The 25,387-nt window shown below is 46.7% G+C and overlaps 8 protein-coding genes across 10 annotated transcripts; 6 read left to right on the top strand and 2 right to left on the bottom strand.

The window, feature by feature from the left end:
- Positions 1-580: 580 nt before the first annotated feature.
- GL218_06976 (putative oxidoreductase C2F3.05c) lies at positions 581-1,721 on the top strand (the record flags this gene model as incomplete). Its single annotated transcript, XM_033583714.1, has 5 exons — positions 581-619; positions 698-1,138; positions 1,214-1,434; positions 1,498-1,644; positions 1,700-1,721. The coding sequence occupies 5 exons, from the start codon at positions 581-583 to the stop codon at positions 1,719-1,721; spliced, it is 870 nt and encodes a 289-aa protein (XP_033433053.1).
- A 1,474-nt stretch (positions 1,722-3,195) lies between these two features.
- On the bottom strand, positions 3,196-6,582 carry GL218_06977 (Calcium-transporting ATPase 1; the record flags this gene model as incomplete). Its single annotated transcript, XM_033583715.1, has 3 exons — positions 3,196-3,728; positions 3,782-6,305; positions 6,406-6,582. 3 exons carry the CDS (start codon positions 6,580-6,582, stop codon positions 3,196-3,198), a joined length of 3,234 nt encoding a protein of 1,077 aa, XP_033433054.1.
- Positions 6,583-8,470: 1,888 nt separating this feature from the next.
- GL218_06978 (Cohesin subunit rad21) lies at positions 8,471-10,458 on the top strand (the record flags this gene model as incomplete). Its single annotated transcript, XM_033583716.1, has 2 exons — positions 8,471-8,734; positions 8,788-10,458. 2 exons carry the CDS (start codon positions 8,471-8,473, stop codon positions 10,456-10,458), a joined length of 1,935 nt encoding a protein of 644 aa, XP_033432862.1.
- Positions 10,459-12,140: 1,682 nt separating this feature from the next.
- GL218_06979 lies at positions 12,141-13,746 on the top strand (the record flags this gene model as incomplete). Of its 3 annotated transcripts, XM_033583718.1 has the most annotated exons (2): positions 12,141-12,195; positions 12,446-13,746. In XM_033583718.1, the coding sequence occupies 2 exons, from the start codon at positions 12,141-12,143 to the stop codon at positions 13,744-13,746; spliced, it is 1,356 nt and encodes a 451-aa protein (XP_033432864.1). The 3 variants fall into 3 exon arrangements, with proteins under 3 accessions (XP_033432864.1, XP_033432863.1, XP_033432865.1); XM_033583719.1 differs by lacking the exon at positions 12,141-12,195 and having other exon boundaries at positions 12,430-13,746; XM_033583717.1 differs by lacking the exon at positions 12,141-12,195 and having other exon boundaries at positions 12,958-13,746.
- A 1,228-nt stretch (positions 13,747-14,974) lies between these two features.
- On the bottom strand, positions 14,975-17,276 carry GL218_06980 (Prohibitin-2; the record flags this gene model as incomplete). Its single annotated transcript, XM_033583720.1, has 6 exons — positions 14,975-15,065; positions 15,151-15,233; positions 15,402-15,606; positions 16,227-16,549; positions 16,608-16,963; positions 17,039-17,276. The coding sequence occupies 6 exons, from the start codon at positions 17,274-17,276 to the stop codon at positions 14,975-14,977; spliced, it is 1,296 nt and encodes a 431-aa protein (XP_033432814.1).
- Positions 17,277-17,750: 474 nt separating this feature from the next.
- GL218_06981 (uncharacterized protein) lies at positions 17,751-18,724 on the top strand (the record flags this gene model as incomplete). The annotated part of the gene is made up of 2 exons (XM_033583721.1): positions 17,751-17,928; positions 17,991-18,724. 2 exons carry the CDS (start codon positions 17,751-17,753, stop codon positions 18,722-18,724), a joined length of 912 nt encoding a protein of 303 aa, XP_033433041.1.
- A 1,194-nt stretch (positions 18,725-19,918) lies between these two features.
- Positions 19,919-22,499, top strand: GL218_06982 (putative metal ion transporter C17A12.14; the record flags this gene model as incomplete). The annotated part of the gene is made up of 3 exons (XM_033583722.1): positions 19,919-20,202; positions 20,260-22,170; positions 22,223-22,499. The coding sequence occupies 3 exons, from the start codon at positions 19,919-19,921 to the stop codon at positions 22,497-22,499; spliced, it is 2,472 nt and encodes an 823-aa protein (XP_033432813.1).
- Positions 22,500-23,666: 1,167 nt separating this feature from the next.
- GL218_06983 (Splicing factor U2AF 23 kDa subunit) lies at positions 23,667-24,296 on the top strand (the record flags this gene model as incomplete). The annotated part of the gene is made up of 1 exon (XM_033583723.1): positions 23,667-24,296. One exon carries the CDS (start codon positions 23,667-23,669, stop codon positions 24,294-24,296), a length of 630 nt encoding a protein of 209 aa, XP_033433040.1.
- Positions 24,297-25,387: the final 1,091 nt, after the last annotated feature.

Below are 25,387 nucleotides of genomic sequence, written 5' to 3' on the forward strand. Positions count from 1 at the left end.
TATATCAGAGTTAATAGACATTTGGAGACTACGGCGTAGGGCCTTTGACATGTCCACCTACTAACTATCATTGTAGCATAACCTAAGTACGAGAATGAAAGAAGTATTAAGAGGTAGGTAGTATCACACCATCACCGCGGATATGCTTACTTATAACGGGAGGTATTCAATAGAGAAGGTTGCATACCTCTCTTATAGCTTGACTAAAAAAAAAAAAAAAAAAAAAAAAAAAAAAAGATATGACAGGTAGAACCTTGTGATATTATTGACTTTTGATTGGTAGCAATAAGACAAAAAACAAATAGTATCATGGAGATAGTTATCTTAACAAAGAAATACCTAGGTTACCTATAAGCATAAATTGAGCGGGAAGATCTACCACTCGGCGTCCTCCGGGCGGGGCCGCTCTCGGCATAAGTTAGGTTAGGTACGGCAGGTGTGACGTCGACGTCGATGAGGTAAGGGAAAATAACACCCGGTACCTTGAAAAGATTAAATTCAATAAATTCCGAACCGTACAATGAATCTTCACGCTAGAAATTCCCCCAAATTTCCATGCATCTAATAACTCGGAGCAATTATGTCGCCAAGCAACTTCTCACTAGCCAGTAAAGTCAAGGTAAAGTGATGTATCATCTTTATAAAAAATGTATATATCGCAAGCCCCGTCTCACTCAGCTGACGTTAAGTTGGTCAGCTGCCGAACGGCAAGCTCATGCCCCAGATTCAGCTAGGCTTGTACTTGATGAGCCGTCAGGAAGTCAAGGTAGCCGTGCGGTGGGCGTTGGTTGCAGGCTACCGGGGCTTTGACAGTGCTCAGATGTACCGCAATGAAAGGGAAGCCGGGCAAGCTATACGGGAATATCTTTCCGGCTCTAACGGTAGTACGGGCGACCTTACGCGTCTGGACATATTTTACACCTCGAAATTGGCTAGCAATAGCACATCTTACCAATCCGTGCGCCGGTCTATACGGCAGTCTGTTGAAGCCTGCGGGCTCGGCTATATCGACCTGTTTCTCCTTCATAGCCCGTATGGCGGCCGTGAGGCTCGACTGACGAGTTGGAAAGCTCTTGAGGATGCGATTGATGAAGGGGAGGTTAAGTCGGGTGGGGTCAGCAACTACGGAGTCAGCCATGTTAGTCGCTATCTTTCAGACAGAAGATGTTATATAGGGAAAGATTTATTTGACTAACCGCTTAGCTGGGTTTAGATAGAAGAGCTCATGGCGTCAAAGCCAAGGATTACTCCAACAGTCAACCAAATCGAAGTCCATCCTTTCAACACACAGACTGAGATCAGGGCCGCATGCACCAAGTACGGAATCGTCGTCGAAGCCTACGCTCCGTTAGCTCGAGCGATGCGTATGAAGCATTCGACCATCGTGGAACTAGCAAATAAATATTCTTGTACGCCTGCGCAGCTACTGGTTCGGTAAGTCAAATCTATAATGACTCACAAATTTCTACGTTGGACATCGATATTAACGGTAGATAGGTGGTCGCTTCAGCACGGGCTCGTTCCTTTGCCAAAGAGCGCAAAACGCGAGCGTCTACTTGAAAACGTCCAGGTAGGTGGTTTTGAGATTTCCGCGGAGGATATGGAAACAATGGACGGACTTAATGAGAAACTTGTTACGGATTGGTAAGTCACGTAATAAATGCTACGGACTATAGTCTATGCTGACAACGTATTATAGGGATCCCACCGATGCTCCTTGAAGCAGTGATGGAGCGATGGGTCATCGATGTTGAACTATATTATATAGGGCAAGTCTATTGGTTTGCGACTTTTTTAGAATTGAAAATAAAGGGGAGGAGGGTTACTATCACTTCATTGTCTATATACACTAAAATCTTAGCAGCTACAGATAAATTTGTAGGTTATGTGTAAGAATCAGATAGGAGTCCAACCAGTATGTAAAGTCTATATGTAGTCTTTAGGTAGCTCGACCTTGGGAGAAGAGGCTTGTCCTTTCCAGTGGCAGGAAAATGTCTATGTCATACTTTTGCTGGAACTCAATAGGGGCTGGAAGAAACAGACAGCACAAACCCTATAGTTGACAGCAAGACAAAGTATAATGAAAGAAACTTGAACAGAAGCTCAACCCAAGCCAATGAACACGGCACAAAGGCCTTGCTACGTATATTGTGAGAACGCCCATTGTCCCCCGAACAGCTTCTAGATCAACTGCTTAGATCAACACCGTTCCTTAAGCTAGTTGTTACAGCCCATTAAGAGAATGTTTATACAGAAAGGTTATCCAATGAAATTACATGCCGTCATCAGTGGCCTGGCGACAGACACAAGTTGTTGAACCTAGAAACTACTCGTCAAAGGAAGATGTAGATATTCTTCTATATGAACTGCTTGTTCCCTCTCCTAGTACTCCAAAGTACCTATACAAAGCTCCTGGAGAGATTTTGGAACAGAAGGTTACGAATAGCTACTGACTCAATGCATCACGCTGCCAGCGGTGTGGGATAATTTCTACGAGAACCATCCTTACACCATTTACATTACCATATTACCACCACGGTGTGGAAAACATTACAAGTGTCATATCTACCTACCTAACCTAGGTTCCTAACTAGCACCCTCGTCGTCCCACAGTTGAGCAAACATATTAGTTTACAACTAGTCACCTCTACCTGATAACCAATACCAACCGTGCCCGGCAAAGTAGCTTAAGCAATAAAATTTTTTCCTCGTGCTACATATAATTCACAACTAGAAGTAGCCGTAGCGTAGCATAACTCCTGTCAACTGTTGCGAATGGCTGACACAACCGCACCCACGGAGTCTGGAAGCGAAGCAAAAAGTATTGCAAAGCCAGAGTCAGACACCACCAAAGAACAGACCGCAACCGGGACCAACGAGAGCACCGGGATTCGGTCCGCCATCGACAGGAGAAAAGGCGAGGAAATCTACGAGACCATGTGCATAGGTAGATTCAACTGCAACGGCACCCTGAACGACGGGCTAGTGAAGGCCAATACCCGCAGGATGAGGGACGTGAGAAGGTGGCTTTTGATACAGATGAGAGGGTCGCATGACGAGTTGGAATATCGACGACTTATGTCTTCTACGAACTCTAAAAACGGTGACAGATATACGCATAAATAGGTAGATTTACATATTTTGCATAATCCAACATAGAGTCCCCGTACGATGTAACATCGTTGCTTGGAATTACTAAACCGCGTGACTGTATCCGCCCAACCGCCTCCGTCCGTATTTGTACCATTTCCTAGCCTCGTCCGCCCAAAACACCGAGCTCGCCAACACGACTAACCTGATGAGATCAAATAGCCCTAATGCTTCCGTCTGGAACACCTCCTGGAGCCACGGGAAATAGATAACAAGTAGCTGACCAGCCATGCTCAATGACACTGCCCAATTGAATAATTTGTTGGAAAATAAGCCCACTTCACCCCTGAAAACAGATTTGCTCTCTGACCGGCAGGTTAACGCGTTGAACATATCGAACAGCACAAAGCATGTGAATGTCATTGTCGTATCCCGTCGTGAGACTTCGCCATCTAGCATTTCGCGAGTATATACGACCATAGTACCTACCATAATGATGGCAGCTGAGGTCAAAACACGTTGAAGTAGGGCCTTCGTAAGCACCGGCTCACTTCGAGATCGCGGTGGTCGGGACATGACATCGGGATCTACTCGTTCTACACCTAGAGACTGGGCGGGCGGGCCATCCATTATGATATCTTTGAACTTAGTGTTAGCTATAGAATAATAATAGAGAAGCGGGAGTACTTACTGATCCAGAGAATCTGCATAGCATTTAAGGGGGTTTTGAATCCCATGCAGGTACAGATGAAGACCAAAGCTAAACTAGCTACGCTGGTACTAAGCTGAAATGTGATAAAATTTTGGATGTTGTTGAATATGCCCTTGCCTTCTTCAATGGCGCGAAGGATCGTAGAGAAATCATCGTCCGTTAGAATCATATCGGAAGCTTCCTTTGCCACGTCTGTTCCATGCAAACCCATAGAAATACCAATGTCAGCCTTCTTTAATGCTGGCGCATCGTTAACTCCATCCCCAGTCATGGCAACAATATCGCCGCGCGATTGGAGGGCTCGAATGATTTTTAGTTTGTGATCCGGGTTTGTACGTGCAAATATAGTTGTGTTCTGGATCGCGGCCGCGAGGTCGTTATCACTCATTGCATCAAGCTCGTCACCCGTGAGTACGGGTTTTACTGCAACTTGGTTTGACGAGTGTTCACGAGGCGTAGCGATTTGCATGCCGAGTTCCTTTCCGATGGCTAACGCCGTAGTTGCAGAATCGCCAGTGATCATTATGACTTTGACTCCGCCTCGCATTAGTTTTCGAATGGATCGAGACACCCCCGGTCGCGGGGGATCGCTCATCCCTACCAATCCAGTGAAAGTCAACCCTCTATACAATTCTTCGTGAGTAGGCAGCCCTGGGCTTTGACTCTCATCTCGACTAAGCGGCGTGGTGCTTCGTGTAGAAACACCATGTCCGGATTTGCTTCGGAAGGATTTGGTGACCGGACCGCTCGCGAACGCCAAGACTCTGAGCCCCCTTTCCGCCATTTTTTCGGCTGCCTGTAATGCCTCTTGACGCCGGACAGAGTCCATGACAATCTCACGGCCATCGGCAGTAAGAAACGTGTCGCAAGCATCGAGGACCTTATCTATGGCGCCTTTCATGTATGCATATTCTTTGTCGCTGTTTCCAGGTTGCGCGCCGATTACCACACCCATCCACTTCCTTTCGGAGCTAAAGGGAGTCTCAGCTGTTCGGGGACCAATCGAGTCTCTCACGTCGTGCTCCTTAAATCGGTCGAGCAAATCGAGCATTGCAACATCAGTTGGCTGTCCAACCCATCGCGTATACGGGGCAAATTCTCTACCTTGGGAATCCGGCAGTACGGTTTTAGCGGACTGGGTAAGGCGCGCATTGTTTGCGATATTGCCGATTCGTAGGATCCCCCGTACTGCAGTATTAGGCGTCCTTTCTGCTGCTTCGTCATCGGAATCAACATCAATCGGATCCCTCGTGCCAAAATACCACATCTTTGCTGTTGTCATATGGTTCATGGTTAGTGTCCCTGTCTTGTCAGAGCAGACAACGTTAACGGAGCCCAGCGTCTCGACACTTGGCATTTTTCGAACAATAGAGTTATGCCTCGCCATGCGATGGACACCGAGAGCCAGAGTGACTGTCACAATAATAGGCAACCCTTCGGGAATCGCGGCAACAGCAAGCGAGATGGATATAGTAAAAATCTCAAGGATATTTTTACCCTGTAATAGCCCAACTAAAGATATTACACCGATTATGCCGAATGATATCTGACTGAGCTGTTTCCCCAGATCGTCCATACTTATTTGAAGGGGAGAACGGGGGCTTTCAGTGCCTGATACACTCGTGGCAATCGTCCCAAAATGGGTGTTTCCGCCGGTAGCAAAGACGATACCCTGTCCATGACCAGACTTGACCAAAGTTCCCATGTACGCAATATTATTAATTCCATGATTGCGCGCATCTTCTTTGGTTTCTCCATCGTACGAAGGGGGAGACAGGGCAGACGGAGTAGGGAGTCGTAATGCACTATGGTCAAACGTTGATGGTGTATGGCTACGGAATCGCGCATCGGCAGTCATTCTTAGCGGCTCATTCTCCCCTGTGAGATTCGATGCATCAATAGTCAGATCGGCAGCTCTCGTAATCCGAATGTCAGCCGGGATACGATCACCAGTAGTGAAAAATACCAAATCCCCTGGGACTAACTGGGCTGCCATGACCTTTGACGATGTAGCTTCCATTAATTCTTCTCCTGGTGTCTCTGATTCAGATCCGTTATGTTTCTCCTCGGGGTCGCTAATGGCGGGAGGCCACGTTGAATTTTTAATTCCTGGCGAAGGCCGCGCTGATTGCGCCCTGACCAGATGAGCATGGTTGGGAACTAAATGGTTGAGAGCTTCAATAGATTTTTCGGATCGATATTCCTGCACAAAGCCAACGGTGACGACTATAGTCACAGCGATGGTTATACTGACAGCATCGTCCGTATTACCAACGAAGATCGAGAGAAAGGCGGAGGCGAGGAGTAGAATAATTAGAGGCTCCCGGAACTGCATTATGAATCGAAGCCATAGTGGATCTGGGGGATCGTGGGGGATCTCGTTCGGGCCAAAGTCTCCTAGTCGGGAGAGGGCCTCGGTAGGGGAGAGTCCATAAGTTAAAGAGGTTTGAAGTCGTGCTGCTGTTTCGGCAGGTGTTAGAAAAGAAAAGCCATCTGCTACGGACTGCAACAATGAAATGTATTAGCAGCTTATTCTAGTTTGTAAACTAGTAATGGAAACCTCTTGGGCCATCGTTCGAGGTGTCCCTAGGAGGAAAACCTACCCGTGATTGAGCAGATGTAGTACGGGCATGGCCCGATCTTCTAGTGATCGACCGCGACCGTTCATCAAAGTCGTCTCCATCTTGGTTATAGTCCCGATCTATTCCATTAATGTTGGGTATTGATATAGGAAGTAGTGACTCGTTATCGGTCTCGCGATCGCGCCATGGCCACGGCATCTTGGGAACGAGGGCGACGGGCGGACCGCAGAAACGCAGTGCCACATCGGGGGGAATCTAATTACATTAACAAACACACTAGCAACTTGAGATTGCTTGAGAATATAGCAAAAATGTACTTGTAGAATTATAAAGTAGTAGAAAAATGCATATTAACGAGTTGGGTTGAATAAAGTGACGTCTGTTAATGATGTCTAAAGAAGATCGCACCTGGCGAACTTTTTGGCCAAATGCGCATCTGGAAGACGTGGACCTTTTTTTTCCAAAATTGGGGCCGCAACCAATACTTTGGGAGTATAATGCCCCTGTAAGGCAAGCTCGGATCTTGGAAAGTTGCTTGCCGATTTCGTACCTACCAAGCTTATTGAGCCTGTCGAGCCTACCCAACGTAGTATTTAGCGCCATCGTAGCACGCTAAGGCAAGATTAACCCCTTGTTGCAGTGGTGCTGCGTCCACTGCTGCGTGGCTGCCGACCTTCAGCCTCATACCATGAGCAACCTCAAATTTTATGAGGTAGGAATACAAACTCGTCACAGGTTATCTAATAGTCCATGTTACGCATTAAGTATACATATGTATAGGACATCCTTGAGCTTGATGGGATTCCTTTCGGGAACATAATCTATATTATGATATAGTTTAATGTTATAGTTAGACTTTCTTGTTGAAGAGGGGATAGCTTATGCTATATAGCGAGTTTCGTTTCCGGCTTAGAACTAGATTCCTGCATAGCTCTATAGGGGTATCTGGTTTATAGGCATACGACACATATGTTTTCTAAAAACCGTTAGCGGCGCACGTCTCAAAAGTTATAAAACAAGCAAGTGTTTGCATTTCCAGACAGCAGTTCTGGCATGCTAGGTACTCACTTATTTATATACTAGGTTATTGCTAATTTGAATGTACACGGTTCTAAATGTAACTCTTTAGAAGTTGATACGTAAACGCAATTATCTATATTTCATACTGAAGTATTAGTATAAAACTTAGCATACGAGTCACATCTCATATATATACCTATCTTGAATAAAGGCACCGTAAGGTGTAGGTTTAGGTACCTAGGTAGTACCTAAGTCACCTAAATCACCTATAACCAGCCACAGAATTTCAAACCGGAAAGGGTTTAGTCGCAGTTCACATTCGTAATCATTTTTCCAACATGATTTCTGGGGAGGTACAATTCAGGGTACAATTCAGCACTGTCTGCAGGTAGCAGCCTGGACATACCCAATTAAAAGTCATAGTTTAAGTCACAGGAAACCCAATTAGAAGAGTTATTCACTTTAGTTGCCCCACTATGTACCCCAGTAAGACCTCCAGCCACTTGGATTTTAAGCAGGGAAACGGATGATTTTTTTTTTTAGTCGCCCTGTTCAGCAATCTTTCGCTTGCGGTCAGTGGACGGACCCAATCTCGAATCACTTTTTCCTACGCTGTTCCCCCCCCAAAGATCCCCCTCCACTTCTAATTTCAGTCTTTCATTCAACTCATTTGCCCTCTCTCCCCGACCTTGCAAACATCCACCACCTTATTCAATATATACTTGCTATCGCTCGTAGCTTCAATCCCATTTACGCGCGCATTATTACGATTGCGCATCAGTCGCGCCGATTAATCTGTGGATTTTAAACTAGCAAAAGTCGGTGCGAGCGCTGGCTTCCAACGCGGTCTGCGCCCAAAACAACGCGCTCCTATTCCCTTGTTTACACCACCCGATACCTCCCGCCTTTCGTCATTATCTCAGACAAGGGACCCGACCCTAACGCGTTGTCGCACCCGCAAGGCCCTTATCATTTCTTTAATGTCATAATTATTACTCGGTTGCCTTGTATTTCCCTATCATCCTAACCATCTGCTCCTCCAAGCCACTTCGTCATCGCTATCGCGATGTTCTATTCTGAGACTTTGCTTCAGAAGACAGGGCCTTTGGCCCGAGTCTGGTTGTCGGCAAACTTGGAGCGCAAACTCTCCAAAACTCACATTCTGCAATCCAATTTGCCTGACAGTGTCGATGCCATCATCACTCCTAACCAAGCGCCGATGGCGCTCCGCTTAAGTGGTCAACTCTTGCTTGGTGTTGTCCGAATCTATAGTCGGAAGGCCCGCTATCTCCTAGATGATTGCAACGAAGCTCTGCTCAAGATTAAAATGGTTAGTCGTCTCTTCATACGGGCTATCCCTTGCCTTACTAACTTGGTTCATAGGCTTTTCGTTCCACTGGAAACAATGATATACCGGAGAATTTGAATATGCCAAATCGGGAAGCATTGATGCTTCCCGATCGTATTACTCCTGCCGACAACTTAAACATTTTACCGCCACCAGATGCCAACTGGTTGCTCGGCCAGATGGAAGATGTGAACGCTCCCCAAAGTAGCGCAGGCTCTCGAGGTCGTGGTCGACCTAGCAATCGCGATATCAACTTGCAAGAAGACTTCAACAATAGTCAGTTCTTACACGACGATCATATGGACGAGGACGAGGTAGCACTTGCTCCTATGGACGACTTGGAGTTAGATCTGGATTTCGGAATGGATATCGACGAACGACCCCGAGGGGACAAGAGTATTGAGATGGGTCGAGATGCACCTGCACCTCGCGCGGTTGAAGATGATATCTTTAGCGAGCTAGATGTTGCACCACCAGCAAAGGGTGCGGACCGCGAGCCATCGCTGACTTTGGACTTTGGAGACGATAATGTTAGGATCGCGGACGGGGATGGTGATATTCCAATGGACGATGATTTCCAGTTTAATATTGGAGATCAGTCAGTAGCGCCTGAGATGGGTGGTGCTCTTGGCCTCGATCGAGCTCGCATTTCAGAGTCTCCTCTTTCGGATATCGACGAAAACGTAGCCCGGGACGTAGAGGAGTGGACGCGCCTGAACAACACTAGTATCTACGAACCGGGCCAAGAACCTGAGGAGCCCGAGCCCCTTCCTCAGAAGAGGTCAAAGAAGCGCAAGATATTTGGGCTGGACCCATCTACTCAGCTTACTAGCGCGCACATTAAAGAACAGCAACAAAGTCACGAAAATATCCTAAAGGCACCAACCTTTATCTCACGAGATCCTTATTTCCTAGCCTTAATTGAGCTAAAGAACAGTGGCAGTTTTGTGTCTAGCATCATGGGCGACGCCCGTAGCAAAGCCTGGGCTCCGGAGCTAAGGGGACTATTATCACTTGATTCTATCAGACCAGTCAATGACCTAAAGCGAAAGAGAGATAGCGGTGTTGCTGATGTTGGTGAGGAAGAGGACCAAGGGGCATCTAAATCGCCTCGCTTGGACATAGGTGATGACGACGATGGACTAGTTACCGCCGATACAGGCTTGGGTGATCGCAGTGTTGCCCCTGATGGCACCATCCTTGAGATACCCGCAGACAACACTGTCGTACACCAAGACGACGATGACGATCACCAGCCCCGTGAAGGAAGCCCAATGCCGGCATTTGACGAGACTACAGCTCCTATAGTACACCCCGCCGATAGTGGCCCAGTCTCCATGGGTACAAAACATGCGGTCCACGTACTCCGAGATCTGTTCGGTGAAGAGGCAGCTGCAAATGAAGAAAAGCGGAAGAAGTCAGTAGTGTTCCAGGACCTTCTTCCCGAAGGGAGAACTTCCAAGGCGGACGCCACGAAGATGTTCTTCGAATGCTTAGTGTTAGCAACCAAGGATGCCATCAAAGTCGAGCAGAAGGAAGGTACGCTTGGCGGCCCTATTCGGGTCAGGGGAAAGCGTGGTCTATGGGGAGCTTGGGCCGAGACAGAAGCTGGCGGAGAGATTGCGAACCAAGAACAAGCACCACAAGCCGACCAACCCGAGCCTGCTATCGCTACGCCTTCTCGAGCTGTAGCGGCGGCAGCATGATTGCTTATTGCTTACTACCGGGTAATTGGTGATTGTGGTGATAAAGATGAAGTAATGGTTCATGTATATACTTCGCTGCACTTGTTGGGATATTCCCGAGCGGTTCTAACAAACATAGTCTAACGGTGTCACGGCGCATGGGAGATACGGGGCTGGGAAGATACCAACAGCCGCGGGCGTATTGGTCGTCAAAATCATGATGGGAGTTTCATTCGGTTCGGTTGGTTGCATTCTGATTATGATTTAACCTTAGATAGCTCTCGGGCGACAGAGTCTGATATTACTGAGTTAATACATCGCAAAAGCGTTGTCTTCAAATGAGTTCAAGCTTATATGTAGTATAATTTCATGTGGATATTAGTGGCTGCTTTTTAAATATCTTAGGGTGAATAATTGGTATAGAACTATATACACAGCATTAGTTTGAATTACATGTTAAAATTTATTGATCTTTAAAATATCTGTGGCGCATATCCTAGTCATTAATATACGTATGTACGGAAGTCGCCTTCAAAAGTTTTGTCCATAGGTCGGCCCTTGTCATCTTGGCAAGTCTTGGCAACAACTGTCGGCCGTAATACCAAATGTACTCCTTTTTATACCTCATTTTCATCTATTTATTTAACCTCAAATATATAAGATATAATATTAAGATTTATACCGAAATAGATTTAAGCTTCTATATTTACGATATATTCAAAGGCTATATTTTATAGAATATATTTGGTCGTGTAGTCATTTATATAAGAAATGGTAGATTCTAATATACTTCATGATTTTTGAGTGCCAAGTGGATCAAGCTACTTAGCAGCTGTTTGACAGCTGTCGCCAAGGCTGACAGGTGTTTGGTATGGACAAAACTTTTGAAGGCGACTTCCGTATTACACAGAGGTTAAGACGTAAATAGCGGGTAGACATAAGTAACGTAATATTAGATACTTAGCGTACTAGGGTGAACCGTAATATAGCGTACTCTCGGACCGGTAGGGCCACCAAACAAAAGTTAGTATCGCAGATCAGCGACCCACGTGTCAGCCTCAACTCCAACTTTATAACTACATCTTCTTTCCTTTGAGTCTTTGTACGAGAATAGAACCTTAACAATGTGCTGGAGCTTCAAAAAGACCACCTCCTTAACTTTAAATTATAATACCAAAAAACTGTATAGTATATGCTTATTCTTACCGACATATTACTTTAATTCTAATAGATCATCGCTCTTGCTTGGAAACCTTGATTCGCCTGGATGACCCCCAAGCATCCATGTGGATAACCTATTAAAGAACGGCAGGGACGACAATAGCATATACAATAGCATAATCGACAAGAACGAATCGGAGACTTCCTAGACGAGAACTGAGCTACCTATAGAAACCCCGACGTCCTTTCTCCTTGTACGATTCTTTCACTGCCTTCAAATAGTCGCCGATCCCAGATCAATTATGTGTAAATCTTCACAGCTTATATCCTAATCGACGACTTCCATATTTACTCCTAGAGATATCACATATTCAATTCGAAACCTTTCCCCTTTATCCGGACTTATTACTTTATCGTTGTCAAAGTAAACAAACGTAAACAACAAGAAAGGGAATAATAAACAATCGTTCTGAGTGGCTTGGCCAGGCTAGGTGACTACATTATTTTATTGTTTTTGCCTAGGTCTTGGAATCAAAACTACAATGGTCAAAACATTAGTTGATCTGTGCACTGCAGTGTGTATCAAAAACGTCAAAGGTAGGTCATTAATCCCATCAATGCTGTCAATGCTGTCAATGCTGTCAATGTTGTACCTTCCACCTCACTATCATCCCACCTTATCATTATTCCACATATCGTCAAAGCGCTTCTCATCCCACCATTTATTTTTCCCACCACAAACACTGTATTCTCCTCCCACTTTACCATAGCACACAATTTTTATTCCTTCTACAAAAATTTCAAACAAAAATTTCAAACAACATTAACATAATGGGTCCTTCCATAGACATCTCCGACGTAGGTAGCGCGCATTACTCGCTTCTTCGCCCTATTCTTTTGAGGATCGACAATGCCGCGCAACTACGAGAAGTGGAGGAGAGATCTCCTCACATCCAAGGCGATGATGCCGAATGCTGGCAGCGCCTCATCAACCGCCATTTCCCTCACCAAGTAAAGAAGCACAACTTCGAACCACGCAACCCTACCTTATGGTACAAAATATACGACAAATACAAGAAGATCGAAGTCGAGGAGAAGCGCGCTGCGTTGGAGAAGCTGACTTCTAGCCTGAAGACCATTAAGAAGGAGAAACAGGAGAAGGCCAGCAAGGTTATCAATTATGACGCAAAGATTCTCGGGCCCGCCCCTGGTCGTCGCAAAGGCGTGGGCGGACGAGAGGTTGCTGGTGCGGGCGGTCTTCGATGGGGTGGTGGATCGCGAACTAAGACGACGTCGGCCCAGAGCATTATGCAGAAGGCTAGACGGGAGGCAGCCGAAATCAGTCGCCGAAATAAGCTCATGACTCCCACCGGCCAACTACCAGTTCGACGGGGGCAGATCGTCCAAGCTCCGCTTGGTATGCGAGAGGAGCATCGAATCAAGACTCTTCCTACTATGCCTACCGCAAGGAGAATTCAAGCGCCCCAGTCGCGTACCGGAGAACGCTGGGAGCGAGAGCAGAAGGAACGCGAGGCTCGGTTGCTCAAATTGAAGGGCGGAACTACTACTACGAAAACGACTATTATTTCGGACGACGAGTTTGATGAAGACGACCAGTTCGACGACGATGATGATGACGAGGTCCAGAAAGAGGGTGGTTTGAATATTGAAGAGTTAGAGGATCTCTTTGACGACGACACGCCTTCTACATCCAATGCTCCCAAAACTATCAAGACTGCTGTGGTGTCTTCTCAAAACAAGCCCTCCTCGCACTCATCCCTTCCCAACTCTAACTCTACTCGCGCATCTGGATCATCCGGTCTCGCTGGGATGAAGATGGGCCACTCCTGGAAGAATAACCCTGTAAGAATTGTTCCCGTAGAGTCGCCTGCGTCAAAGGCGGCTTCCAAGTCATCAGCATCTTCTCCGCCGGCGGCCAAACATACAGCAGTCTCCCCCCCTCCAGGACCCTCAATGCCATCGAACGCATCCCCTTCGCATCCTCCCGCGGGGGGTTCTACCTATACGGGCACCAGTAGCTCAAGCGCCGACCCTAAACCCAAGCCTAAACCTATGCTTGGACAAAAGCGAAAGGATCCTCCTAGCATCTTCATGAAGCCAAAGCCGAAGGCCCGACGAATGTCCTAAGGGACATGATGTCTACCGCGGGTTATAGACTGCTCGTTAGGGGACAATGCATATGCAAAATTCTACATATAAATGCATGAGACCACTAAATAGCCGGCTCAGGCAAACTCATTCTACGACACTTTCGATACTTTCTATAAGACTTTCTCTTCTTTTCAACCACTTTTTAAATCGTTTTAATACCGAGGAATTCTCTACTATAGGATGGACAGAGCGATAATACCGGATCTTTTGTTTCTCTGTACAGCGGGTTTTCTTCTCTCTATTCCCCTTGCGAGGGCGCAATGATTTACACATGGCGTCGGAGGATATGATATTTATAAGGAGAAAGGCTGCGTTGCGGATTTGCTCCTCTTCATTTCGAGGGACCAGAGAGGGCTAGTTACTAGGCATAATATTGATGTCTATCATCTATCGGTATTGCGGTATCCGAGGCTGGCATGTGCATGGTTCAGCAGTAGGGGGATGGGTATATACTAATGCCATGGAAGAGAAGTGAATGGATGAGATATGCTGCGGTTGTATTTGGTCCATGAGCTACGGACTTTATAGACGAGCACTGATTTATAATGAAATGCATTAGGTTTTAAACGATAAGCCTATCTTTGTGTCTACGTAACGTAAACCATACTATACGTATATTTATCGTAACTTACAGTCGAGGTCTAGTAGGCATTACCACTTACAACTCCTCCGGTGCTGTCACGGCTAGAGATAGCTAGATTACGGACAAAATATTAAGATATATGTATACCTCGGCTGGCAAAGCAAAGCAAAGCAAACCACGGAGGCTCACGGTTAAATTCGGCACTCAAGATTCATATAAGTTCATCTTAATTCGGAACGCTACTTGTAGGTGCGTGGGTCCGCGTACTTATGGTCTATTAGCGGTAATTCCGCGATGCCAAGTCTACCTAGCGGAATACGAGTCTTCCGTAACAGCAGGGAGGAGGGAAGAGGGAGGATAAGTTCCAATATGCGCAGGCTTGTCCACGATGTTTCCCCGATGGCAGTGTTGTTAATTCCCGCATCAACGCCGTTGTAGACCCCGTCATTCCTGCTGGTACTACTACAGACTCGATCTTAAGAGGTGGGAGGTGTGTGATGACTGCCATGGTAGGTAGGTAGGTAGGTAGATACCGAGGGCGCAATGTGACAGATACGTGGTTGGGAGTTTGGAATCCGGAGTTCGAATCGGAAGAGGGTTGGGGGGAGAGTGGTGTCTAGTCTAGCAGCAGCAGCCGCCACGCAGGGTCAGGACTAAGTGCAGAGTTGCGTCGGGAACGATGGCGGCTTCCGTCATGGTCAACTGGTCGTGCCTGGGTACATCGCGTGGGGTTAGTTATAACTGTTTGCGTAGAGGGAGAGTATTATGAACTGGTGTATAAAGAATAGGATACGAACAGTTGCTTTCCGCCGTAGATAAGTCGCTGCTGATCGGGTGTGATTCCCTCCTTCTCCTCGACCTTCTTCTTGACATCCTCGATCTAGAGAGATGAGATATATCGTTAGCACCCTGATATCTAATGCGTTTGTATCTGTCTATCTATTTGCCTGCTTGCGTGCTCCTGGGGAATAGAGGTAAGATGGCGCAATGCGGTGACAGTTGGTCGCCACTCCTTCAAACGAAGAAGAGGCAAGATAGGCCAGCGTACCTTGGAAGTAGGCTCGACATCGAGCGAGATCAGCTTGCCCGTAAGGGTTCTCACTCTGCGCCGTCTGTTAGCTCCGTCTGTCCGTCCGATCTCACGGGCGCGGGTTCGAATAAGAGAAGGGCGACGTACTTGATCATCATCTTGGGCGGTGTTGGAGGATAACAACCTGGGGGTTTGGAAGTAAGTGGTTTTGAGGATGTTGTACCTATGGGTAAGTGGCAGCGTATGCGTATGTGTTGTATGACGGAAGAAAAGAGAAATAAGATGTCGACAATTGCGTTTGGTATGGTTGGTTTATAATAAGTAACGAGAGAGAAAGAGAGAGGTACCCATACTCGGACATAGTGGGGTGTCTACCTGGACAGGTGGGGCTTTTAAGGTATATACCCCACCTGAAGGCAGCTGCTTTCACTTGCTCCAGTCACTCAATGGACTTATGCTTAAGTACATGTACCTAAGTGATTGTTTTAAATGGTATCGTGCCTAGGTACCTATATACAAACGTCTCACTTAAGCAGATCAAACTCTTACTTTCGAATATTAACTAACATATTTACTAACATAACCAACTACCTAAGGCAAGTGAGTAATCATATTCATACTCCTATAAAATACTCTCCGTCTACGTGTAAGCCGAGTGGGGATCAGCCCAGGTTATCTTATGCAGTTTGAATATAACAAAGCGTTGTATGTGTAAGCACTAAGTTGTTTTCCTCATCGAAGCCTGAGGCCATAAAGCAGGACGTAGTCGTAAATTCATATTTTACAAGTATTATTTTAAACATACAGTGGGGATTTTAGTTACTCCTAACCGCTCGTCCCTACTGCTTGCTGTTACGGTCGTCGCTAAACACATTTAGGCCAAGACCTTCTGAGTCGAGTAGCAGTCTGTTTCTGCCACCTGCTTCTTGCAATTGGGCGGCAATGACTCTTGCGTTTTCGATCTTCTTCAACTCGACATACGCCTTGCTCTTCTTGATCGCCTCTCCGATAAGCTCTGCTGATCGTGCCTCACCCTGCGCCTTAACGACCATAGCCTGCTTCTCTTGTCTCGCCTTGTCGACGACGAAGGCCGCTCTCTGGGCCTCCTGCTGCGCTACCTGCTTTGCTTCAACCGCAGCAGTGAACTCCGGGGAGAAGGCAAGGTGCTAACAACCAAAATTAGTAAATTAATGTTCTGCTATCATAAGAGAACTCCTAACATACCGTAAGAGAAACGTCATCTAATAAGATGTTGAATCGTGCAGCTCGCCTCGACAGGTTGTCTCGAACTAGCCTAGCAACGTTCTCTCGTTGCGTGATCAGCTGGCTAGCATTGAACTGTGCTACCACGCTCTTTAGAACCTCATTCACGATAGAAGGCAGAACTCGCTCATCGTAATCCTGTCCGAGCGTCCTGTAAATCTGCGGGAGCGCCTCGATGCTAGGTCGGGAGAGCACACGACAAGTAATGTTGACCATCTGCAAATCCTTGGTGCCGGTAAGAGACGAAACATTTCTCGGTTTCGCTCGTACGTCATAAGTTATCGGAGTCTCGAACCAAGGGATCATAATATGAGTTCCTATAGGTAGTTGTATGAGCATGACATTTCATATAAGTACGATAGAAGTTAGGAACCCGGACGGACCGGACTAACCTTCAGTATAGATTTCCTTGCTAACACCACTTATTCTCCGGTACTTGATAGCTCGATGACCACCGTCGACGTTGAATAGGGAGTTCTGTAGTATAAAAATACCACCACCAATTAAGCCGACAGCTGCTGCTGCCATACCCGCACCACGAGGAGGGCGACCACCAGGAAATCCACCTCGGTTCTGACGCACCATGGATCGCATCCTCTCCACATAGTCGTCCATTGGAGAACGCGACATCTTGGGCAGAGTTATGCGATGTCAAATGGGAATGGTGGCGGTTTCGTTGGTGATGTAGTGACAAATGAGAATGTGGTGCTAGAACATTGAAAAGATCCGGAAGCTCTTAACTCCAACCAATGGTGTTCCGTCTTTTTTTCCCCTCCGACGTTGCAGTTTTACCATGACCTAACACTGTAAGGCTTAATGGAGCTGAGATACATGTACCTAGGTAGATACCTACTAATATGTACACATATATATCCACTTTTAAGCGGCCCGTGCTCGTGTTAGCATTAGTGAACGCGACTTCTACATAGGCTTTATCGATAACCAAAAACGTCGATCCTCAAAGCTACGAGGCAGACCTTCCGAAGCAAACCAATTCAATTTCGTAACTGATCCAATTGGTTTATCAACAGCTTCTTCTCCTTTTCCCTCCATTGTATCACAGCTTTTCTTCGACTCTCAATCCGCGAATTACTTTCGACAACAATGTCGACAAAACAACCGTCGCGTGTCGTCTTCGTCGGAAATATTCCCTATGGATTATCGGAAGAGCAGATTACCGACATCTTCAGCACTGCTGGCAAGGTCCTAAACTTCCGTCTCGTCTATGATCGTGATACAGGTCGGCCGAAGGGTTTTGGGTTTGCAGAGTACCCCGACGCAGGTAGGATCTTGGCCTCTACTACAATTATACATTGGGCCTATACTTACTGTTTCTCATTCTAGACTCGGCAGCTTCAGCAGTTCGCAACCTAAACGACTACGAAATCATGGGGCGGAAGCTCCGTGTCGACTATAGTACGGAAGGTCGGGTCGATGGCGATGACTCTAACAGCGCATCCACGACTACTGGCCAGCCCACAAATGGTGCCTCGTATATCGTTCCTCAGACTGTTCCCGCAGGCTCATTACCCCCTCTCCCACCCGGAAAAGAGTTGCCTGCTGGAGTTAGCGCTACCGATGCTATCTCTAGAACGCTCAACACTCTACCTCCGAGTCAGCTTCTCGATATTCTCTCTCAGATGAAATCTCTAGCAACAACCGACCCAGGCCGCGCGACTGAACTACTACAGCAGGCGCCACAGTTGTCTTACGCCATCTTCCAAGCTCTACTATTAATGGGTCTCGTCTCTCCCGAAGCTATACATTCTGTTGTCGATTCTTCGGCCGCACCGCCTCCAGTTCAACAGCCCGTGCCCGGCTATCCCCCCGCGTACACGGGTGCCACGACGGTCACACCCCCAGTCGCTGCACCGTATGCGCCGCCCGCTACAGCAACTGCTCAGCCTGGCTATGCGCCTCCTACAGCTAGCGCGCCGGCCATGGCGCCACAGCAGGATACGGAGGCCCTGATGCAGGCAGTCATGAACTTATCGCAGGAGATGATCGATCAGCTTCCCGAGGCGGAGCGCCAACAGATTTTGACTCTAAGAGCGGGCATGATGGCCCAAAGGCGCTAAGTGCCTTGGTGGCCATGAGGTATAATCATTTTCTGTCAATTTTCTCATACCCCCACGGACAGTTGCGAGTCGGCGTTCAGGTTACGGTTCAGGTACAAAGGCATTCGGAACATAAGGCATCGCGCCGTATCTCGAGGGAGTAGGGCTGGTACTACGCACTGTATGTAATAATGCTATTGGTGTGCCATGGGAGAGCAAGATTTGGCATTGATAATAACGTAATGCCGAATACTAAATCTACGATATGAACAAACACATCTAATAATGGATTTCTATTCATCTCGAGAGCTAAGCTTATACGCATATTTCGTACTGGAGTAGTAGTAAAAGTTCAACGGATATATTTCGGTGTCATACCTAGAATATGCTTTAACTTTCAACAATTCATCCTTTCGTATTCCGGTTTGTAAAACGGGGTTCTTCGTACTATTTTACTCGCACTGACTTAATAAGGCAACATTACTGTCAATATTCCAGTCCAAGCGTGTCTCATGATGATGAGTTGCCGTTATTTAATCTTGGACCTAATATGAACTTTATATATGATTCCGATTACGTGTCGTTACTAACTTTGAAGAGATAGCCGCGCCTCTTTACAAAGACATCGGAGCCAATGATACATTTCCTATATTTGATTAGATAGCATAATACCAGTATCTTGGTTTTACCGAAATACTATTGTTGTCTTTTATAATCATTAAAACCCCAAACGTAACACAAGTTATATCATGCAGGTTACCTATACACGACGATAACGGTAGCAAATAAAACAACGTTCAACGATTTGTATCAAGCTAGCGCCAATATTGTCAGTGCCAAATACTTAGGTATGTATTATACTTCAGTGGCTTCAGCATAATGCAAGCCCTCTGACCCTTTATGTAAAGTTACCTTACCCACTAAATGTTCTTAACCAAATTTGGAAGTTACCAAGGCTTATCTTGCAAGGGTTGGCATTCTGCACACTTAAGGTACCCGCCTATTTCCGTTGACATCACCACCGAGGGATATGCTAAGAATGGGCTAAAGAACTTAGAACAGCTAAGCTCCAGCTTCAATCCCTCCCATTCTCCCCATTACTCCTTGGCTTATGAAAAAAAAAACTTAACCTCGACTTCATCCCCGAGTGTTTGTCAACAAATAACTTAGTTTTTTTAATTACACTTCTTACAACGAGAATGCGTATTCGCCGTTATGTCTAGCAATCAGTTTCCTATTCTTGGTTCCTCTCGCGCACCCGCTGACCCCTCGATCTCTTCCAATGCGACGGCATCAACCAACCAAACACCCAAGAAAAAGCATCGTGCAGGACGAAAGCACAAGAAAGCGAGACGGAAGTCCTTCGCTGCTCCTCCAGAAAACATTCCAGATCAAGTTATACCTCCATCCAGCCACAGCGGTAATAGGGCCGGTTTCTACATGCGTGGGAGAAATCTAAGTAATACGAGCATCGACAGCGAAGCGCTTCTCGACCACAGGTTCGTTATAACCTTCAATTTATATCCATAATAGAATTATAACTAATTTCAATCCAGGGAGCATCAATATCCTCGTCCGCGACGACCCTCCACTCTCACGGCCTCCCTTCACATGCCGCAATCAAGCCGATCGCGTATAATGCAGAGTAGTCAGAGCCACGACCACGAGGAAGTGGAGGAAGACAATAACGAGACCGTACCTTTATTATCTAGTTCTTCGCGACAGGATCTTACCTCTTCGCGAGGCTACGGGTCGGGAGATGGACGACGGAAGAACGACACATCTATCAGTCGTCCCGGTTCTAGCAGATCGGGCAAGAAATCCCAAATAGCTCCTATAACACCGTCTGATAAATATAATGTTAACTATCCGCCATCCATTCCTGGGACGCCTACGCTCGGGCCTTCAGATCCCCTGGATATGAGCTTTGGGGATATCTTGATGAGAGATGATCTCGCAGAGGATGCAACTCGCCCCGATAGCGTACTGGAATCGAACAATGACCCACTTCGCGACCAGTCTCCCTTTGAGAGACGCCATACGATTGCACTGCAGGCACAGGAGGATGTCTGCTTTCCTCAAGAGGGAATGTCAGAATTGGCCGACGAGGACGCTCAACAAGCTCGCGACAGCCGTAGTATTCGGGCGCGACGTAGAAGACGAAATAAGTGGCCGGATTTGGCCATCCTTGAAGAATGGTCCCGGATCGAGAAGGAGGATCGTAGCGAAGAAAGGCGAATGAAGAAAATCACGGAACCACAATTAGTGAACGGTAGGTTGCGGCCGATCCATAAGGGGTGGTATCGAATAGAAGAAGACGCTCCGTATCGATTCACTTACTTCAATGAGGAGTTCCAAAGCACGATCCACAGCCAGACCATATCGGAGCTTGTTCAACCAGACGCAGGCTTCAAGGAACTTTTCCTCCCAGATCCTCCAATCCTATCCGATTCATCTGATGATGATGACGATGACGATGGACCTCTTACCCAGGTTCCAAATTTAACCAGAAATAGCGGCGCAACTACCAGAGGACTCTCCCGCCAGCCATCTTTCACACCAAATTTCACAACATCTGACCTTAATCCAGGTGCAGCTTCTAGACAACAAGTCTCAACGTCTGCGAGTTCCTCTAGAAATCCTTCGGGCGACCCCAGCCCATTGCGGTCCAAGTCCCCATTCTCCGGCATCAAATCGCCTCTTCCAAATGGCGAGAAGCAGCCTCGATACGGCGAACGTCCCGTATGGTGGCTGGATGTCTTGAGCCCCACCGAATCGGAGATGAAGGTGCTCGCCAAAGCGTTTGGGATTCATCCTCTAACCTCGGAGGATATCATGCTCCAGGAACAACGTGAGAAGGTTGAACTATTTCGACACTACTACTTTGTCAATTACAGGTCTTTCGATCAAGATGCCGAATCAGAGAATCACCTCGAGCCGGTCAACATGTATGTCGTGGTTTTCCGCGAAGGTGTCATCTCATTTCATTTCAGTCAGACCCCGCACCCGGCAAACGTTCGACGCAGGGTTCGCCAGCTTAAAGATTTTATGATCCTCAGCGCAGACTGGATCAGCTATGCAATTATTGACGACATCACGGACGTCTACCTTCCTCTCATCCAGACCATCGAGGAGGAGGTGGATGATATTGACGATAGAATCTTACAGTTCCATTCTCCCTCTGATCCTTCTCTGTCATCTGAAGAGAAAAAGCGGAGAGATGGTGAGAAAAGCACTGAAGCGAATGCGGATAATGGCGGAGATATGCTCCGTCGCGTCGGTGACTGCAGGAAGAAGGTTATGACTCTATACCGACTTCTTGGAAACAAGGCGGATGTCATTAAAGGTTTCGCAAAGCGCTGTAACGAGCACTGGGAAGTTGCTCCGCGATCTGAAATCGGGCTGTACCTTGGCGATATCCAGGATCATATCGTGACTATGACGGCCAACCTTAGTCATTATGAAATGTGAGTGTTAACCCTTTGGTCCCCCTTTTGGAATTACAACTAACCTGAGCAGGATTCTCGCTCGTTGCCATGCCAATTACATCGCACAAATCAATATCCGCATGAACGAACGACAGGAGCAGACTGCTGATGTTCTAGGCAAGTTAACTGTCCTCGGTACTATCGTTCTGCCTATGAATATCATCACCGGTCTTTGGGGTATGAACGTCTGGGTCCCAGGTCAGGAATACGAGGGCGATCTGAAGTGGTTCTTCGCCATTACCGCAGGGCTGCTACTTTTCGGCCTTGCCTGCTTTATCATTGCAAAGAGGGTATATAAAATCGTCTAGACAATAACTGCCGATATTCGGTATCGTGTATATGTTACACTTGTCCCACGACGGGGGCAAAGTTCGGAACAAGTGCAGTATCTTGGTCCGCCCTAATCGGCGTGGGCACCCATTCATATTCAGTAACATGTCGGGTACTTGCGTGATAGCCCACTTCACCCGGCCACCAAGGTCCTCATTTTCTTGGCTGTTTCACCCGGCCGAACAGATTCCAGCGACACCACCGTTCGTACTAAAAAAAGAAGCTTATCAATATTATTTTCATTCAACATTATAGAACACACATGCCGCGACGCGCACGCACGCACTTCAATGGGTATACGAGGAATTAGACGGGGGCGTCCCAGGATAGAAGATAGGGAATTGGAGATAGCGTTTTTTGAATAATTGGCTAGTATATACAGCGCCGTCATTTTATATTCATATGGAGTATGGGGTTGAATAGAAACGTTTGACACAACGATATCTATTGGGTATCTTATTACTTATAAGAAAATATGTTTACTTTAATTATTATAATAACACTTTGCTTATGTTGCACTCCATTATTTATATTAATAGTTATTTCATATCACTTTGATACAGTATAATTAAAAGATTAACGGGATAAACCTGCTTTTTAACTTTTAAGCTTTAAATATTAGCACCTTATAAATTACTAAACTACATGTATTAATGATGTATTTTGCAGCAAATGGAAAAGATAGCACGACTTGTCTTTGAAAGTAGGTGAAGCTGATTAATCTTGTTATCCGGGCTTAAGGTGTGGCTGTGGAAGTATCTAGATGTGGCGAGTGACCTACTCATAGCAAGGTTCCATTGTGGTTGGCCAGCCTCGCTACCTAACTGCCAAGCTTTTTGGTTGCGTTGTAACCTGCATCCCGGCTCCACTTAACTTCAAGCTCTAAACTTTATCTTCCCTTTCAGCGTTTCCTACCGTCCAGACCATTGGAAATTTCGACTCCCAAATACAACAACCAACCAACCACCCAACCGATCAATCGTCGCGATCATCGTCAAAGAAACGCGACAATTCAAATATCCTCCCTCGACTAGCCCATCTTCGATAATCAAATACACTCCATCCCTCATAAATCAATTCGGAAAAGAAAAGAAAAAAAAAACAATCAACACAAACAAACACACACACACAACACACCCATCAAAATGGCCAACTTCCTCGCCTCCATCTTCGGCACGGAGCAGGACAAAGTCAACTGCTCCTTCTACTACAAGATCGGCGCGTGCCGCCACGGCGACCGCTGCAGCAGGAAACACGTGAAGCCGTCGTACTCGCAGACGATCCTGCTACCATCCCTATACCAGAACCCCGCGCACGACACGCGAGCGCGCCTAACACCCGAGCAATGCGCGAACCACTTCGACGCCTTCTACGAGGACCTATGGTGCGAGCTGTGCCGGTACGGAGAGCTAGAGGAGCTGGTCGTGTGCGACAACACGAACGACCACCTGGTGGGCAACGTGTACGCGCGGTTCAAGTACGAGGACTCGGCGCAGAAGGCGTGCGACGAGCTTAACTCCCGCTGGTACGCCGGCCGCCCCGTCTACTGCGAGCTCAGCCCCGTCACCGACTTTAGGGAGGCCTGCTGCCGGCTGAACAGCGGCGAGGGCTGCGTCCGCGGCGGCTTCTGCAACTTCATCCATCGCAAGAATCCCTCCCCCGAGCTCGAGCGCGACTTGACCCTGTCTACGAAGAAGTGGCTCAAGATGAGGGGCCGCGACGAGAAGAGCGTTAGTCGTAGCCCGAGCCCGGAGCCCACGCGGAAGCGGTATTAAGGGAGGACATTATTGTATTATTTGTTTATTTATTTATTTATTCATTAGTAGGAGAGGGGGTGTGAGCGGCAGAGATCGATCGATCGATCGTTTCCTCGAGGCTGAGACCGAGGTTTCTTACTTACGTATGAGAGCCGAGTTAGTAGTACCTAATTGAGATAAAAAGAAGGCCAGGAGATGGGAGAAGACAGCAGCACATGCACAAACGCAATCTGTTAATATTAGGAAGACGAGACGAGACGAGACGTGACGAGACGTGATGAGGTGATATCTAGATAACAAGACGGAGGCGAAGAAAGAAAGCAAAGCAAGCAAGCAAGGAAAAACATTTTATACGAAACGCGCTCGTGTGAGAAAAGAAATACGCAGGATTCGGGATAGATACACCATACCCTTGGACCGGTTCGTCTCTCTATCTTTGCCGTTAACACGCTACTACATTGTTAGGAAAAATATATGCTGAGTGAGTAAAATAGGCTGTTCTCAATTATACGTGAAACGGGCATCATTTGCCTACCTTAGGTACTCACGGTTTCTCGATCCCAAGACAAGTATCGTGCTTAAGAGGAAATAGGGAACAGGGGCTCTTAGAGCAATCATATGTAAAATAGGTACTTGATTCGTTAGCAGCACGAGAAAGGTTAAATCAAGATAATATATATGTCTTGTATACTCTTGTCTATCTATCCACTTGAATCTTATAGTCACGATATTCCACAAGTAAAAGCTCATATAGATTTATCAACTTCATTAAACAGGGTCTTCTTTTCCTCATACTATATCTGCCTGTCTACCGGATCTAAACCCAATGGTTTGCCCTGTCCCACCCTGCCCCTATTGCCAAAAAGCAAGATACCTACATGCAGCATGCTCGTACACCACCAACCCAATAATCACCCAGCAGCCAAAAAAAAAAAGCCAATTGTTGAATAATTACCTAATGTAACTCAGCTCATGAACCCTCTATCCCACAAGCCTAAAATAGCTCAATCCAGGTGAAGCGAAGTAAGGGGGAGCTCCAAAGCAACGGGTAATCGCGAGGGTACAACATTGGTGTTTCCTCGGCTTTCCCCTGAACTATACGTGCTGTA

Source organism: Daldinia childiae (genome assembly GCF_008694065.1).
Source record: "Daldinia childiae strain JS-1345 chromosome Unknown Scaffold8, whole genome shotgun sequence".
NCBI classification, from domain to species: domain Eukaryota; kingdom Fungi; phylum Ascomycota; class Sordariomycetes; order Xylariales; family Hypoxylaceae; genus Daldinia; species Daldinia childiae.